A 19112-nucleotide genomic window follows, 5' to 3' on the forward strand; every position below is an offset into this window, starting at 1 on the left:
ATCACCAAGCTCATTTGTACAGATTTGTACGTGATGGTTTGCAATCTTCCCAAATGTGGAAACCATTCTGCAATTATTTTTAACAATGCCTGTCACAAATGCATTTTGTGAATGTTCTTTCTCTGTATTGAAAAGAGTTAAAATTATCTGCGAAGTATGATGAGTCAGGAACATTTGACAAGTTCAACAATTTTGATGATTGAAAGTGCATTTTTATAAAATTCTATCTATGATGATGTCATTGATGATTTGGTGAAAACAAGGTGTAGAAGAATCTAAATTGCCATGCCAACAAGGGATAAAGGAAGAAGATCTTAAAAATATGTCCCTCTTCCATATTCCTTTCTCAAAATCTCAATACTAGCCTTCTCTTCTAGGATAAAGAATGAAATCCTGCCAGACAAAGTCACACCTCTGATATTGGACTTGGACTCACTGGACTCCAATTGATTGGAATATTAGGTTCTGCACTGGTCATTTTCTGCCTCATTTTGTCCTACCCTGAACTGGGCTGCAGTAATGTCACTGGCTGATTTACTAAAGCAGTTAAGCAGTGATCAAGTTGTGTATTTTTGTGCTTGTGTCTTTTCATTCTGTGGGGCGAGAGTGGGAGGGCCGTGATATCATTGAGGGTGGGGTTTAACATCATTGAGGATGGGGTGATAAGTCACTGGTGGTAGGGCATTCTGTCATGGAGGGACAGGGGTCACATTGTTCGGGGGGGGTGTGACATCATAAATGAAGGTGAAAACTGGGCCCCCTAAAGTGTAAGTCTGCTACTGGCCTCTGAGAGGCGCCAATATGACACCTGAGGCCTTGGGTCAAGGAAGGTCCAGTAAGAAGTCTCACAACACCAAGTTAAAGTCCAACAGGCTTATTTTGAATCATGAGCTTTCGGAATGCTGCTCCTTCATCAGGTGAGTGGAGGTAGGTTCACAAACACTGTATACAGCATATACAGCACGGTGTTTGTGAACCCATCTCTCCACTCACCTAATGAAGGAGTTGCACTCCGAAAGCTCATGATTCCAAATAAACTTATTAGAGTTTAACCCAGTGTTGTGAGATTTTTTATTTTGCCCATCCCAGTCCAACACCGGTATCTCCACGTCAAGGAAGGTCCAAGCAAAGGTGAATGCTGGGAGGAAATGGGTTGTGGGGTTGAAGTCATGGGGGGTGTGGGAACGCTATTTGCAGCAAGAGTTTCAATAGTTAACCACTTCCCATTGCTTAAAGCCTTTGAACAAGAGATCCCATCCACTCCCATTAATACTCTGGAGGTCGGTCACCAGTGGAGTGCCCCAGGGATCTGTTCTAGAACCCTTGCTGTTTGTCATTTTCATAAATGACCTGGATGAGGAAGTGGAGGGATGGGTTAGCAAGTTCACAGACGATACGAAGGTTGGTAGTGTTGTGGATGGTCTGGAGGGATGTCAGAAGTTGCAGCGGGACATAGATAAGATGCAAGACTGGGCGGAGAAGTGGCAGATGGACTTCAACGCAGATAAATGTGTAGTGGTCCATTTTGGCAGGACCAATGGGATGAAGGAATACAATATCAAGGGTAGGAGTCTGAGCTGTGTTGAAGAGCAGAGGGATCTTGGGGTCCGGGTCCATAGGACTCTTAAATCGGCCTCGCAGGTGCAGGATGTGGTCAAGAAGGCGTATGGTGTACTGGCCTTCATTAATTGAGGGATTGAGTTTAGGAGTCGGAAGGTAATGCTGCAACTTTATAGGACCCTTGTCAGACCCCACTTGGAGTACTGTGTGCAGTTCCGGTTGCCTCACTACAGGAAGGACGTGGAAGCTATTGAAAGGGTGCAGAGGAGATTTACAAGGATGTTGCCTGGATTGGGAGGCATGCTTTATGAAGATAGGTTGAGGGAGCTAGGACTCTTCTCCCTGGAGAGACGAAGGTTGAGAGGCGACCTGATAGAGGTTTATAAGATGTTGAGAGGAATAGATAGGGTGGATTCTCAGAGGCTATTTCCCAGGGCTGAAATGGTCGCTACGAGAGGACACAGATTTAAGGTGCAGGGAAGCAAGTACAGAGGAGATGTTAGGGGTAAGTTTTTCACTCAGAGGGTGGTGAGTGAATGGAATCGGCTGCCGTCAGTGGTGGTGGAGGCGAACTCGCTGGGGTCTTTTAAAAGACTTCTGGATGAGTATATGGGATTGGGGGTTATAGATAGGTCTATGGCTTAGTTAGGTATAGAAGTGATCGGTGCAACTAGTGGGCCGAAGGGCCTGTTTGTGCTGTAGTGTTATATGTTCTATGTTCTACTCCCCAGCCCCTCCCCTGTGCATAATATTTAGTCTTGGTTACACCCATAGTTATGCCTCTCCCCACTCTGTATCAGTCATGAAATGGTGTCAGTATAAAGGTATATGATGTATTAAAATTCAGAGACAGAAGTCACCAATTTTCACTTTATTCACACAATATCATGAGGAAGAAATGCATTGTTTGTAGATTTACATTATATCACTCTTCATTGAATAACAGAATTAATGTGCACAGTTCCAGAAAAAATCCATTATTCAAATATGAGCACTGTTTCTGCAAGCTAACATCCTATTGATGTTTAATTTTCTTCTGTAACAAACATGATTCTTACTTGTGAGTTGTTCACTTTGAAACTGCTTGCCTTTTCTTCTGCTTAGTCGGACACACTGGAGGATAACACTCAGGTACATGTTTAGCAGATCAGACTGGAGCACAACAAACACAAATCATGTCTGAAATGTCTCAGTGATAAATCAGCAAGAATGCATATTACTTGTATACTTCAGGCATAATTTGTTCTTTTTATTCCCCCCCAAACAGAAAACAGCCAGTCATTTCATGCTGTCTTCCCTTGTCAAATCATCAAAGTTAATGAAAGGTGGAGAAGTTAAATCATGAATTCCAAATTTATGAAACTAGCACATGCAAGTGTCAGTTGTGTCTTTGATATCTACAGAAATATAAAAGGAGATAAGATTCCAAATATGTTATTCTGTTCTCATTTTGTTAAATATTTCAAACTTTTAATAATTGTATATTTATTGTAGCCTGCTCCAATTCAATTCATCATTTTGCTCTATACATTATTTCACACTCAGAACAATGCCATATGACAGTTTTGAATGTGAAATTTATCATCTTAACAATCCTTTAGATGAGTTGCCGAGGTGTTATATTCCATTGTAACTGGTTTAAATAAAAATATCTCTACTGAATAATTGCTTAAATAAGACACTCCAGAAATCTACACCATGATTTCCTTTAAAAAAAAACATAGTTACACACTTATTCAAAATAAACTATAGTTTTAACTGAAACTATTTTTCCCCTTCACTGGCATTCTCTTTGAAATTAGTTAAAAGCAAAGAACATTTTCTGTTTTTTAATCATAATTCTGTCATTGACAAGTGACGTGATGTTACAATTCAATGTGATTTCTATTCAAGCATAAACAAAATATTTTCATGAATGAATTTTGATACATCACTCATTTTAGAAGTTATTATTCTGTAAGTACATTACAAGTCATACGCAGAGCATTTCAACAGCGTATAAAACATTATTTAGATATTATAAACAATATAGTTTTCAAGTAATTAATTCTAGTGGGGTAGCCTTTAATTTGCAAAAAATTAATTTAAGAGCATGGTCAAGGCCATTTTATTTGATGATAAATTAGCAACGGGATATATACTAACTAACTGCTGTCTGAATTTGTGGCCTCTCTTCAGGTTAAGACAGTGTATCAAGGCTTGGAATGCAGAATCTAGACTGATTGTCTGCATTGGTGATTCCTCTTTGGTACAGACAGTGTGAAATCAAAATGTACTTTTGAGAAAATGTATGTGGCAAGAGCAGAGACTTAAATAAAATTGGAGCATTGATCTATTTGGTACAGCCCACAAATATAAGAATATGTTGTGTATGTAGATTATGTTAGTTCAAGAAACTGAATCAGCAAACTAAAAATTCCCCTTTCCTATTCCATTACATTTATAGAATGCAGCATTTTTCATGTAAATATAAGTTGTACAAAGAAGCAGAATTGTTATTTCCTGTTTACCATCACAATATTGCAGAAATGTTTCCTCAATTTTCTATTGAGATTTCAGTAAGAGGTAAAATAGTGAACTGTTTTTTAAGAATGCCTTTCAAATAGAACATCAGGGATGATTTAGGATAACTCAAGAGCAGATATTGATCACAATTGCACATAAAATTTGATGACCTGATGTAAGCCACACCATCATTGACTGACAGAATTGTACAGTTGTTTTGTCGGTGTTGCCAAGCCCCAATATTGCTCTCTATAGATATTATTCTACCCAAAAGCATTTGACCAAGGACTGTAAACTAGATTTGATGCCGTTGTTCAAGAACCCATACAATACAGGATTCAAGCAACAGGACAGTAAACCCAGCAGGTGACAGATGCAATACACCAGCTTGAAGTGCCTGTTAGAAATCAGATTGGCATTGAAGTCAGTTAAAAGGTGAAAAATATGTAGAGGCATCCAGCTGACAGTAAAAGCAACAATTACTATAGTCAGTTTATAGAAAACAATACGTGATCGTTTCCTCAACCTGGTGATAGATCTTGGTGTCACTGGAATATTATGTGAATCGGCATGTTCATCAGATTCCATAGCTTTCAGTTCAAAACATACAGGTACACCAGGTAGAAAGGAAGTGGGTAAAGGCTGTGTACTCTCTGAACCATGGACTACTAAGAGATCATTGTGAGTCTGGTCATTCTTGTGGTCATTGGCCATGACAGGCATGACACTGGCACACTTCTTGCTGTATCTCTTCTTGTGCTTTTTCAGAAAGGAGTAATTCCATCCTTGCATCTTTGAGCGTTGGGCTGGAATCTGTTTGTTAGCAGACTGGTGTATAGTTAAATTAATCATTTCATTCTCCTCGGACCTCCTTTGTCTGCTGGGCACAGTTGCACTTATCTTCCTGCAAACACTAGCATGACTGATTGTTAGGCAAACTATTGGCAAAATATATTGGATGATTAACAAAGACAATGTGTAGGCAATTCTGTAAGAGTCAGATGGCCATGACTCGATGCATAAGTACTTATTTTTTAAAGACTCCAAGTGAACAGTTTCACTTAAGTCTATGATTTTATGAAAGATAGGTAATGGTGAACAAATAGTAAAACCAATAATCCACACAGTACCCATTACCAAATATCCTGTATTTATGGTAAAATGGTTGGATAATGGATTGTTTATCATATGATATCTAACCATGGCAATAGACATTAGCATGAGTATGGAAACCATGACAGATACACACTGAACAAATGGAACTATATAACACATAATCTCCCCAAAGATCCATTGGTCTAGAAGAACATAAGTCAGTGTAAACGGTGAACAAAATACCAAAATTAAAATGTCAGATAAGGCTAAATTTCCAATCAGAAAGTTAATCATTGATTTCTGTTTTAGGTTTTTACACAGTGCAATTACAACAAAGAAGTTGCCAAGAAGCCCTAGAACAGTAATAAATGTATAAATTCCAACCAGTAAATATTTGATATCATGAATACTTCCATTATAGTCATCCCAAGAAGGGAGACTTAGTCCATATGCAGTTGTATTATTGCCATTGGCCAAAGTAACAGTGATATTACCTTTATTTTTATCTTTCAGATCCATTTTGAGTTCCTAAATTTATAAATATTATACGAAAAACATGTTGTGCATAATTAGGAAGAATCAGATAAAATATGAAAGATCATAATGTGCCATGGGAAAAAATCGAAAGCATGCAAGGCTTGGATAGTCATTAGACCTGTAACATGCTGTCATTGGCTAACAACGCCTAAATCATTAAATAACACCCACTGCATATGGTGTAAGATTCCCAAATAACATTATGCAATCACAATCTGCATCAGTAGGAAACACGCATAATGGACACACCAGGTGAAATACTTCAGGTGCGTGATAATATTAACATAGCACAAATTATAAATGATATAAGTCAGTAATATTACATTTGCCACAACTTTGTAATTTGATTTTAAAATGTTAAAAAGTTCATTCAAATGATTAAGCAACTTGTTTGAAGTTGCAATATTTGCATGGGCATTATATCTTATTTTTGCGGTCTTTTATGATCTCCCAAGCAGATATCAGAAATGAAATGACTTTTTGGAGTGGTGGATGTTGCTTACTGCTGTCGATCTGTATGTCTTCAAGAACAATATTCTATGAATCATTCCAGCCTTTTACAACATTCCTAACACAGAATATAAGAAAAGAAATCAGAGGAATGCAGAAACACAATTAAGGACTTATCACAATTTAAACTACCAGGCTGCAAGATAAATGCTTTTAAAGAATCCTGCTTCAATTGAAAGATCCCAACAATAAATACTAGTGCCAAGAAGAATAAGAGTCCCAAGGTGAAAAAATATCCATTTCTATAGAAAACCGACTGAAGCCTTGGTCTAAATTCAACCATTCTAATCCACTGTAGAGTGATGCTAAATTTAGTCCGTATGGTAAACTAGGGAATTGAACTCTTTTTCTAGATCCTGTAAATAATCAATCTTGTTTTAATATTCGTTTCAGATGAATCACAGGTTTTATAGAAATGCAAAAGTCCTTTGCCTAACCACAGCTAACTGTGTTAAATCGCTCGGGAACAAATAGGGGCAATTCTCCCAGCCTGCTGTGCTGCTTAAGTAGCACAGTGGGCTGGGAGACATCAGCAGGGGCCATTTTGCGAGCTTCCCGCTGGGCATCACACTCTCTGCAAATGTCTGAAACTAAGAATTCTAGCGTAATCAGCACTGTGCCAGGAGTCAGCACAGAGCTGATTACAATATGGAAATCTTTATTTGCATTCGTTAGTGGGCCAGGACTGTATATTCCGGGCATGCTGGTGTCTTCCCCTGCCTTGCTAGGAATGGTTCCCTCCAGCCAACTTACTCCTGCTCCCCTCGAATGGGGAACAAGCACCCGAGCTGCTTGGAGGGAAGAGATGCCATTGAGGCCACCCCCAGGAAGTTGGAGGTAAAGTGAAAATGAGTATGCCCTGGGTCTATTAGAGGAGGCGGGGTGTATTGAAGAGGAGGGTAGTCGAAGACGGGATAAACCTGCTGCCACTCTGCACTTCAGAGCTCGGATGAAGAGTCATCTAGACTTGAAACATTGGCTCTACTTTCTCTCGATGTGGAGATGCCAGTGTTGGATTGGGGTAAACAAATTAAGAAGTCTCACAACACCAGGTTAAAGACCAACAGGTTTATTTGGTAGCAAAAGCCACTAGCTTTCGGAGCGCTGGCTGCCCCTTTGTGAGGTGAGTCATCAGATGTCCAGTTTGTACAAGTCCTACCTTCCCCAGAACTGGTCCCAACGTCCTACGAATACGAAACACTCCCCCTCACACCATCTTTTCAGCCATATAGTCATCTGATATATCCTGCTGTTTGGCACAGGTAGTAATCCTGAAGTCACTATCTTTGAGGTCAGCTTGCTTCGTAGTTCCCTATATTTTCTTATTTTACCTATGTTGCTTGTTCCAATGTGTACTACGACCACTAACTGTTCACCCTCCCCCTTCAGAATGTCCTGCAACCACTCTGAGACATCCTTCACCCTGGCACCAGGGAGGCAATCACCCATGCTGGAATCTCTTTTGCAGCCATAGAAACTTCTGTCTATTTCTCTCAAAATTGAATCTCCTATTACTATTGCATTTCTATCCCTATTGCTCCTCCCCTGTGCAGCACAACCAACCGTGGTGTTACGAATTTGGCTATTATCCCCTGAGAGGCCATTTACTTCAACAATATCCAAAATGGTATATCTGTTTTGCAGGGAAATACAGTTACAATGTGTTTAGTTGTTTGAATTGCTCCATATTTATTGTGGTTTCTGTACTAAGCACAAATTAGCTCGCACATTTTGTATATTAATAATTTAGCTCTGACACTTTTTGAATTGTTTGAATCCAATGAATAGACATCACCTGGATAAATTTAACTGAACTTTAGGTTGACTGAGCAAATTCCCTAATGAACGATGACAGATGTGTAATCCAAATATTTTAGCAAGTCAAGCAACCACAGGTCCATGTGGGTTTTATTAAGTGCATATGAAACTGTTTTGTTACTATTATACTTTCTTGTATTACTCCTAATGATTTATTCCATTTTAGCCATGCTTGATTGATCAATATTTGAGAAATAAAATTTGAGAGAAAGTCAAATAAATATTGGGCAAGATACTTCTGGCCTCCTAGCTGTGTGTTTCTCGGCACACAGCCAAGAAAGAGTGGGAACATATAGCTTTGCTTGTCCCAAAATTGTAAAATCCTGCCCAAGGTCAACGGACCTTTCTATGGTCCACTCCTCGCCTGCTCCAATTCCTGTGGCAGACGGGATGGTAAAATTCTGGCCAATGTTTTGATTTGACTCTTCCTCAGAAACACAAAGTGGCTCTTGCTGCTCAGTGATATTTCTGGAATAACTTTGATCAAGAGGAACCCAAAATGATAAGACTGGTCGCAAACGTAAGAGGTTTCTTTAAGGTAACAAGAATGCATGCTTCATTTTTGAGTGAAGAAAGAAACTAACATTTGGAGGCTTAGGGGGATGAGGAGTGATATTTTGCACATAAGATATTTACCCCAGACATACTTTTCATTTTAATGATTTATACATGGCTCTACATGGCTTAATCATAAATAAAGTGTGGAGTAGGAAGAAGTGGGAACCACAGTAGTCTAGGTTCAGAAGGGAGTGGTTACAGTGAGAGCTAAGCTAAGCAAAATGATACAGCTCTCAATACTTATTATAATACTGAAGAGTTTTTAACTAGATAGTAATCTAATGATCCTCTTCTGAATTTGTACTAGATTTGAGAAAATCTAGAATCGAGGATTCTTTATTGAGGTTTTATCTTAATCATCAAACTGTGGTGGGGCCAAAACTGGACACAATATTCTAACTGAAGCCTAACCAAAGTTGTGGCCAAAAAACAATGTATGAATTTGTTTTGTATTGAAATTAATCCTAATACATTTCTTTTGTTGGTATTTTCACAAGTTATTTCCCTCTGACCTCTCTATGGCATTCAATGTTTGTGACTAAGATTGTGGCCAACAGTTTCTGCCCTTGCACTACCACAAGTGCAAAGCGAGGTGACGCCATGCCTCTGAATTTCCTATTACAAAAAGCTGACCTTGACATTCCGGTTGCACCCAACAAAATTGGATTCTGGCCAGTGGCCAGAGCTATGTGGATTACTAAGGTTTCGTGTGAACCAAGAGAAATAGAATTTTTATGATCTAAAATATGGTCACAGAGTTCGCACAGTAAGAAGTCTCACAACACCAGGTTAAAGTCCAGCAGGTTTATTTGGTAGCAAAATCCACTAGTTTTCGGAGCACTGCTCCTTCATCAGGTAAGTGGGAGTTCTGTTCACAAACAGGGCATATGAAGACACAATGTCAAGTGGATTTGGCTACCAAGTAAACCTATTGGACTTTAACCTGGTGTTGTGAAACTTCTTACTGTGTTTACCCCAGTCCAACGCCAACATTGTCACATCACAGAGTTTGCAGCAGAGAAGGAAGCTTTTGGGTCAATCGTGTCTGTGTGAGCTTTTATAAGTATTATTGAAATAATGTCCCTTCCTTGCTCTTTCGTGATCCCTCTGCATTTTCTTCTTTCAAACATAGATCCAATTTATTTTTGTAAAGTTACTAATGCATTTGCTTCCATTATCCCTACAGACACTGAATTCCAGGTCTTAAGAATCCTATGTTTTTAAAAATAAACCCCTTATTATCCATTTGTTTTTTGCCAATTGTCTTAATCACTGGACCTGGATAGCACAGACCTGAGTGATAATCCTTCCCTTCTACTGGCCTTAGTTTCAAATCCTATGTTTTGAAACTAGGCAGTACAGTGCTTAGAACTGCTGCCTCGCAGCTCCTGGAACCCATGTTCAATTCTGGCCTTGGTTCACTGTCCGTGTGGAGTTTGCACATTCTCCCCATGGGTTTCCTCCAGGTGCTCTGGTTTCCTCCCACTGTCATAGATTAGGCAGACTAGCCATGATAAATTTCCCCTTAGTGTCAAGGGGATTAGCTGGGTAAAAATGTGGAATTATAGGGATAAGGTGGGATTGTTGTCGGTGGGATCAATGGGCTGAATGGCCTCCCGCACTATAGGATTCTATGATTCTATAAAAATGCAGAAGAATTATAATTTATGAAACTGAGGTCAAGATAAATGACAGACAAGAGATCTATCCAATTAAGTATGCTCTGAAATCAATGGTTAATCATTATTACCATTAATAAGATATATAGTATGGGCAATTTTGCACCCATGTTCACCATCAGCGTGAACGACGATGTGGGCACAAAATCTCACAAGACTCTGGAAACAGAATTCACACCTGCAAAATCTTTATCCTGATTTTCTTGGCCTCTCACCGCTGTAATTTTAATGGGCCTCCCCATCATGTGATTTTCCCCCCCTCACCCCGTTGTAAACCTCACTGACATGATATCTTGTCAGTGAGGTTTACAACAGAATTACGAAGATGGGAAATAGTCGTGGAGATACTGTCGGAGGCAGGTAAGTACAGCCCCTGGGGGAAGAGGAACATACCCTGGCATTGCCCCCTGGCACAGGTTGGCACTGCCAGATTGACAGGCTTTCTGGGGAGCCCCATTGGGAAGGTGTTCCCATTATGAATGGTGGAGGGGAAGGGGAATGAGGTGAAGCCATTGAAAAGGGGGGCCTGGCAGTGATAGGGACAAAACCTGGGACTGAAATGGCAGGGCAGGAACTGACCCTGAGAAGGGCGGGCCTGGCAGTGAGGGGATGGAGAAGGAGGGGTTGGGAGTTGGCGGTGTGGGGGTGGGGGGGAGGGGGACATGGGGGGAGCCATAGGAACCTGGCAGCGAAGTGGGTGGGGAAGGGACTGAACTGACCCTGAGAAGGAGAGACCTGGCAGTGAGGCAGGGAGAGGATTGGGGGACCTAGCAGTGTGGAAGGAGGGAAGAGTCCGTGCGATACTCGTGCTGTGAGGGGGAAGGGTGGGGAAAGCCTCTGATATCTTTGTGGTGGTGGGTGAGTGGGGGAAAACCCCAATACTTTCATAGTGGGGGTGCTGGAGCTAGGGCGGGGTTTAATCTTAGGAGCTTAAGATCAGTTCTAATTAGTGTATCCTTTAAAGATGGCGGCTCGATCTCTGTGGAGCCAGCCGTGCCAGTTCTATCAGGCCCAGCATTGCCAGACTGATGGTGTAAACCATACTCACAATTTTTTTTTCTGTCAGAGCAGCTCAAGGTCTGAAAACGCTGCAGTGCATCTGTATGCTGGTTTTCAGTTAAAACTTGACTCTGACACATTAGGGAAAAAATCCACCCAATGTTTTCATTTGAGTTATCTCTGACAATGTGCATTGCTCAGTGTGTTCATTCTTGATCTTTAGATTCAAAATAAAAGTCAAACGATGTGATGTATTTGACAGTTTGATTGACAAATTTATAGGAAATTAGTGTGAAAATGCATGGCCAGCACATATTATACAGCAATAAATATAATTTGTGGAATACACATATCCACACTGAACTGAAACATAGCCATTTTTCTCATTGTGAAACATGTCTAAGGTCATAATTCACTTGCAGCTGAATAAAATATTCATTTTTAATGAAAATTTGAGCGCTATAATTTTTTTTGCATCAGTGCAACATTGGAGTTCATCTTTTACTGTTACGATCCAATTCCTCAGGCAGAAAATTAATATGTACAAGTTATCTTTGGGACTTATGGAAAATACTGAATATCAAGGTTCACAAATTAATTAATGATCTTGCCAAACTCAGTCAATGAGTGAAGAAATGGAATTTGCAATTTAATAGAAAGGAACGTTGGGTTATGAGATCTGACAGGAAGAGAATTGAATTGGATTGTGTGCTGAATGTAGTTGAAGTATGAGGAAGGAGATCTTGTGGTGTCAGCTAACATTTACCCTTGTAACATTGCCCATTTCTGCCCCTACTTCAGTTAACCTACTGCTGAAACCCTCATCTGTGCTACTCCTAAACACAATTACGTTTTCCAATACAGCTCCAATTGGGATCATTTTTTTCAGTTGGTGTGTGCAAATAGGCTGCTGTGTTTTCTACGTTACAATAATGACTATATTTAAACTCCTCCATCGGATGTGGAGGTGCTTGGGGACATCGTGAGCTGGGGCAAGGTGAGGGAGAAATGAAATTATCTCTATTGCAATCATGATTTTTTTCTTCAGCCAGCAAATGTGAAAAGATTCATTTAAACTGGCGCAGAAGCCACATCAGCAACATTGGAATTAGTACAAACAAAAGTCATTTTTTTACAATACATCAACGGAAATTGCTGCCTTTGTTACAAAACATTGATTTGTCTGTAGATTGACCGATTTCTTCCAATTGCACTTTGTGTAAGCTTGTTTATTCTTGGAGCATACAAATATACAATAAATAGGTATTAATTTTACTCTATTTTCCTGTGCAGTTTAAGTTTGCACTTTTTGCTCAGGTACATTATAATGAACAAACATCTGGAAAAATGTGACTGAATTACTTGTTAAACTGTTAAGCATATCTAGGTTAGTGTAAATTTGTTAATGTTGGCTGAGTTTATGTGTCTATAGCTGTGCCTCAGATGATTTTTATTCTGACTGGTTCAGGAAAAGTGTGGGAGGAGCTACAGTAATTTCTGATCTTAATAGCACTATACATGTATAATATGTTATAAATATTCCTTGTTGAATTTTAATAGTTTACATGAAAGACTAAGAAATTCAATTATGCAATATTAACAGCAGATTGTAATAAATTTCAGTAGTCCTGAGTACACAACCACTCAAAATGCTAGTTCACTGTGCAACTAGAATATTGTTAAAACTCGTCTTCTTTACAGCTATTCTGTATTACTAAACATTACTGTTGAACACATGACTTTGATGCAACATGAGGGTGCTTCTGGCATTTGTTAGAACAAGCATCAATATTGTTGTTTTCATTAAAAAGTTTAGAATTTAGGGACAAGCCTTTTAATTGCTTCAGTAAGTAAATAAAAGCCTTTAACAAGCAAAAATAGTATCATGTGCAAACTCTAATGTAATCTTCCAGAAGTAATATAAAGAGAACAAGGTTTATTCCCACATCTTCAATTCTGATGCAGAAAAATACTGCACCTCAAGGCACAGAACAAATTAATTTTCTTTCATTTTAAAGATTAGATCCTTGTTTTGGTAGCTATGAAATTAGTCCATTATCGAGGATTTCATAGCTGCCATTTGGAAAGCAGTGCTATAATCAGGCAAAGTCAGCTTGGATTTACAAAGGGGAAATCATGCTTGATAAATATTGGAATTCTTTGTGGATGTAAGTAGTAAAATTGACCAAGGAGAACTGGCGGATGTGGTTAATTTAGACATTCAGAAGGCTTTTATCAAGGTCTCACATAACAGATTACATATAAAGTTAAAGCACATGGCATTGCGGATAGTGCCTTGATATGAATAAAGAACAAGGAACAAAGAAAATTACAGCACTGGAACAGGAAATTCAGCCCTCCAAGCCTGCACCAACCAGGCTGCCTGACTTCACTAAAACACCAAAGAACAAAGAAAATAGAAAGCTGGTTAGCAGAAAGGAAGCAAAGAGTTGGCATAAATGCATCTTCTTCTAATTGGTAGATAGTGACTTAAGGGGTACCTCTGGGATTTGTGCTAGGACCCCAACTGTTCATGTTACATATTAATGATTTGGAAGAGGGAATTAAATGTATAACTATCAAATTTGTAGATGATACAAAGTTGGGTGGGAGGGTGAGCTGTGAGGATGATGCAGTGATGCTTCAATGTGATTTAGATAGGTTGAGTGGGTGGACATATGCATGGTAGATGTAGTATAATGTGGATAAATGTGAGATTATCCACTTCAAAAGGCAGATTATTATTTGAATTGGTGTAAATTGAGAGAGATGGATACTTATTGAGATCTTGGTGTTCTCATGCATTCAGTGCAGAAAGTCAGTGTGCAGGTACAACAGTCAGTAAAGAAGGCAAATGGTAGCATGAGGATTTGAATATAGGAATAGGGATTTTTACTGTAATTGTACAGGGCATTGGTGAGGCCACACCTGGACTATTGTGTGCAGTTTTGGTGTCCTTGTCTGAGGAAGAATGACCTTGCTGTAAACAGAGTGCAGCGAAGGTTTACCAGGCTGACTCCTGGGATGGCAGGTCTGTCATATGAGGAGAGACTAGATTGGTTAGGATTATATTTATTGGAATTTAGAAGAGTGAAGATCTCATAGAAACCTATAAAATTCTAAAGGATTAGACAGGATAGATTCAGAAATAATATTCCTAATGGTGGGGAAGCCCAGAAATAAGGTTGATAGTTTGAGGATAATGGGTAAACATTTTAGAATTGAGGTGAGGAGAAATTTCTTTACCCAGCGAGTGGTGAATTTATGTAATTCACTACCACAGAGAGTAGTTGAGGCCAAAACATTGTGTGATTTGAAGAAAAATTGGATGTAGTTCTTGAGGCTAAAGGGATATGGGGGGGAAAGCAGGATCAGAATATGGAATTTGATGATCAGCCATGATCACAATGAATGGCAGATCAGACTCCAAGTGCTGAAATTTTCTATGTTTCTGTGTTTCTAGTTCTAAGTCAAATTTAGAAAGAGCAAAGGGCAGAAATACATCATTTATCCTTAAATTCAAAGTAGTAATGCAGTCACAACAAGTTGTTGTCATTAAACAATTTTCATTTGATAAGATTATTCATTAACGATATTTTTTGCCATAAATTCTATTTCCTAATTATCAACTCCACCCTCCTCAACTGCAACTGTCATGAGGCTGAATTCAACTATTTTCAATTTTGATGATATAAATGATCCTGAGAGAAGCTTCTCGTTGTTTATTTGTGTCATCACTAAGACTGCCTATTTCCAACTCCATAATATCACCTGACTCTGCCACTTGTCTTAACTCATCTCCTGCCAAAACCATTATCCATGCTTTTCCTGTCTCTAGACTTGACTATTCCAATTCACTTTGATCAGCCTCCTGTCTTCCATCCTTCATTAACTTAAAGTTATCCAAAACTTAGTTGCCTATGTCAACTTGCACCAAATCTCACTTACCCATCAACCCCAATGCTTGCTGATTTTACGGATCAAAACACTGGTTCCCAGATAAACCGCGTCCATCCTTGTTTTTGAATCCTTCCTCTCCCTATGTCTGTTAGCACTACAACCCTCTGAGATAACTGCACCCCTCTAATTCTAACCTATCAAGCATCCCTGATTCTAATTACTCCTTACTGATAGCCTGGTCTTTAGCCTCCAGGGCTATAAGCTCTGGCATTTTCAGCCCTAAATCTCTCTGCATCTCTTTCTCCTTTAAGATTCTTACTGAATCTACCCCATTAGCCTGGTTTTTGGTCACTTTCCCTTGTACTTTGTTGTACAGTTTAATATCAAATATATTTTGGTAAAGTTCCCATTAAGTTTTTACAATCTTTTACTAAGTAAAGGTGCTATATAAATACAAGCTGCTGTTACTATTTAATCAATTATTTTGATATGTTTGTGTCTATTTTCCCATTTGTTTCTTTATCGATTTTCTCTCTTTAATTTGTCCTGATGATGAAGGTGTCAACTCCTTGTGGGAGCACTATCTCATGTTTTTGTGAACTATCAAATGGAATGACATCCAAGCTTTGTTACAGCTTCGTCATTTCTAAGCTGTAACAAAGTGTGATGGCAGTCAGGCTATTCTACTACAAATGGATGTCATAGCACAGCCAGATTTCATTCTTGTTTGAAGCTGATATAAATACACTTCCATGTGTCACCATGTGACAATCAAAGAAGGGACTTTTCCTCGCTAACTCAGCATCAAAATCAACTGTAGAATTGCTAGAATCATAGAATCCCTACAGTGCAGAAAGAGACCATTTGGCCCATCGAGTCTGCACCAGTCATGGCCCTATTCCCACAAACCTACATATTTACCCTGCTAATCCCCTTGACACTAGGGTCAATTTCGCATGGCTAATCAACCTAACCCACACATCTTTGGACTACGGGAGGAAACCAGAGTACTTGAAGGAAACCCACCCAGACACAGGGAGAATATGCAAACTCCACATAGACAGTGACCTGAGGCCAGAATTGAACCTGAGTCTCTGGTGCTGTGAGGCAGCAGTGCTGACCACTGTGTCACCGTGCTGCCCCTAAAGACTCCCTCTCTGGACACAGTCAGGAAATTTTGCAGCTTTCCTTCGGGGAATTGAACCCCGGTCTCCCGTGTGACAGGTGGGGATATGAACCACTGTACTAATGAGAAAGTGCTACAACTGCCCATCTGAGATGAACTAATTTGACCATTCTTGTCAACTCCCTGTTACGCATGGCTCAGCTATTCACTGATAACCCCTCAAAGCCAGTGAGCAGGACCAGTGACAAAAAAAAAATGTGCACAGGTAGCAACTTGCCCATAATGTGTAATAATTTAGAATAAGTATTTGGGATTGTTCAGATAAAATTTTGATTAATACTTAAACTGTCATTTATTTCAAGAGTTTTCACTCTCCTCCTGTCAGTTCTCTCTTGTTGCCTTATCTTTTTCCGTCCCTCTCACAATGTCTTTCCTCGGACCTTACTTTAAATGTCCGTTCCTGCAGCAAACTTGCTTCAAGTCTCTTTGTTTATCTCTTTTGGTCCTGCAGCGTGTTTATCATAATAATTTTTCATGGTTGAAAGACTGAGTATGATTCATGAAGGAAGAACAAATAGAAACACTGGATGCTGACCACGGACCTCGATCAAAATTGTAAAATTACTTTATTTAACAAATACAATTTAGAATTGACTCACTCCATTATTCAGCTATTAGTAAGCCACTAATGGCAAGTTATGTCTTTGATCCACTTTGAAATCTGCCTGCTTATTTTTAAAGTTCTTGTAAAAAAAAGTGGTGTTTTTTAAATAGGAAATAGAGAACCAGGTGATTTTTCTCAATCCCTTTGTTTTATCCTTGTTTCCTTCGTCCTTTTTTGCTCCCCTCATATAATTCCCAGCCTATAAGAATACACAGGCAATCAATGCCAGTGTATCTTAAGATGCACAGGATGTGAATGAGATTGACTTCGGGCGATTCCGATCAAGTTTCTGCCTTCCTTCCAGTACCGCGTAGAAGCTGCTTATTTAAACAGGATATATTCTCCCTGACAGCTCAGCTGACGTTGGGGACAGATGTGAGGAATCATGGGACCCAGACACTTCCTGAAGGGAATACTGTCAGATTATTTCAAAGGGAATGCATTTATTTTGCTTCTTTAAAGAGGACGAGCCGTTTCAGCTTGGTTTCTGTTGTTCAGCAAGGTCAGAGACCAATTGGTCACTTGACCATTTAAAGCAAATCTATTGTTAAATAAGTCATTCAGTCAGCTGTAGTTTTATCTCAGACACGATTTAGAAAGGATATCGCCGTTCAGTGTGGCTCTTTTACTTATTTCTTATACACTGCTCTGCATTATGCAATGTTAACCTCTCTTACAGGAAATATTATCATTTCTAATGATAGAATTCCCATACAAACTTAAGGTTTTAACTAAATCACGTCGTTGGATAAATGCATATAAAAGGTAAAATAACTTTTCATGACGATGTGGGGTTTGGACAAAGATAGAAACAAATGCATTTATTTTAACTTTCGGAGTTGGCGTCAAGCCGGTCAGGTGGTCTGTCATATAAGGCAATGTTTGTTTTCCCTCCAATTAATTATTTTTCATCTGTCCTCACAAATGAAGAGCAGATGAATGAACGAACGTATTCGGCACTTCAGAAATATACAGAATTTTGACATTTTCTTTCGGGTTTTTCTGAGAAATATCCAAGAAAGCCCATTCAATTCATGCACGGAGTCTTTATTGTAAGCCTAGGAATAGTCTAAACACTTGCTCAAATGCTAAGGTAAAATTGGCTGTCATGACCAGAACAGAAACTGTACAATCGACTAATGGTTGCTGCCGTCTCTACTCGGAGCGGAGAGACATACAGACCTGGCACATAGTGAACGATACAAAGTAGATGAAACAATAGTACATTCCAGAATGAATGAAACCAAACTGGGAGCTGAACGCATGGCCATGCAGCTTTTATCATGTAGAGTTACGAAACGCCAACATGGAAGGTTAAATACCTGCGGTCCGAAGCGAAATGATCAACTGCTCCGTGTGTTAATCGACATTTCCTTGCTCCTGATCTAAGCAGCTCGGTTACACAGTTATTTATTGGAGTTTCTTCACTCAGCTGGAGAGAGGTGGCTGTTACTCGGCGGTGGATGTGCTTATCCCCAGCCTGCTGTCACAGGAAAGATATTTTCAGAGGGTTTTTTCCCCCACTGTCCTCTTGGTTTAATTCATCCTAGCTCTTCTCACCTCCCTCCCCTCGCCTTCCATTGGGATTTCCATCTAAATCCTGTTTTTCAATTGCTTCTCTTTGCAGCAGCCCTCTCTCTCTCTACTTTTGAACCTTTCCTTTATATGTCTTGCTGGTCTTCGATTACAGCCAGTGAAGTGGGAAGAGGCTGCAGACAGATCGCACTCCAGAGATTGATCTCCTTTTATTATTGTTGATTTCAGAAGTGCCGGAGCGGTTTCTTCATTATCCGCTCAATCAAATCGTCCTGACCGCTTCACTTCGTTGAAGGAGACATTGATGTATGTGGCAGTGATATATGCATTGTTAAAAAAAAGTGTCAGAGCTCCGACTGAATAACATCCTTCCACTCAGCTTTTAATGAGCCGCTGGATTCTATCATCTTTGAAGCTCCCCTTTTGACAACAGTCCCGGATCTCACTCGGTGAAGTCCATGTGGAGTGAAGCAGCCACCGAGATCAGCAGCAATTCCTGCAGGCGGCAGCAACAAGCCAGGAGACACTAACTACACCGTGGATTGGCAGCAAAGCTGGGTCCGGTACTTGGGGGCATTCTCTTGTGCTCGAGAGTTGTATGTCTTTTCTCAGTTTAACCGGGTTT

General features: G+C 39.6%; 1 protein-coding gene across 1 annotated transcript; it reads right to left on the reverse strand.

The window, feature by feature from the left end:
- Positions 1-2416: 2416 nt before the first annotated feature.
- On the reverse strand, positions 2417-18355 carry LOC145345554 (neuropeptide Y receptor type 5-like). The gene is made up of 2 exons (XM_080193391.1): positions 18274-18355; positions 2417-6265 (listed from the first exon to the last, which is right to left on the reverse strand). Exon 2 carries the CDS (start codon positions 5677-5679, stop codon positions 4324-4326), a length of 1356 nt encoding a protein of 451 aa, XP_080049517.1. The 5' UTR covers positions 5680-6265; positions 18274-18355; the 3' UTR covers positions 2417-4323.
- Positions 18356-19112: the final 757 nt, after the last annotated feature.

This window comes from Carcharhinus amblyrhynchos, chromosome 1 (genome assembly GCF_965287045.1).
Source record: "Carcharhinus amblyrhynchos chromosome 1, sCarAmb.v2.hapA, whole genome shotgun sequence".
Classification (NCBI taxonomy): Eukaryota; Metazoa; Chordata; class Chondrichthyes; order Carcharhiniformes; family Carcharhinidae; genus Carcharhinus; species Carcharhinus amblyrhynchos.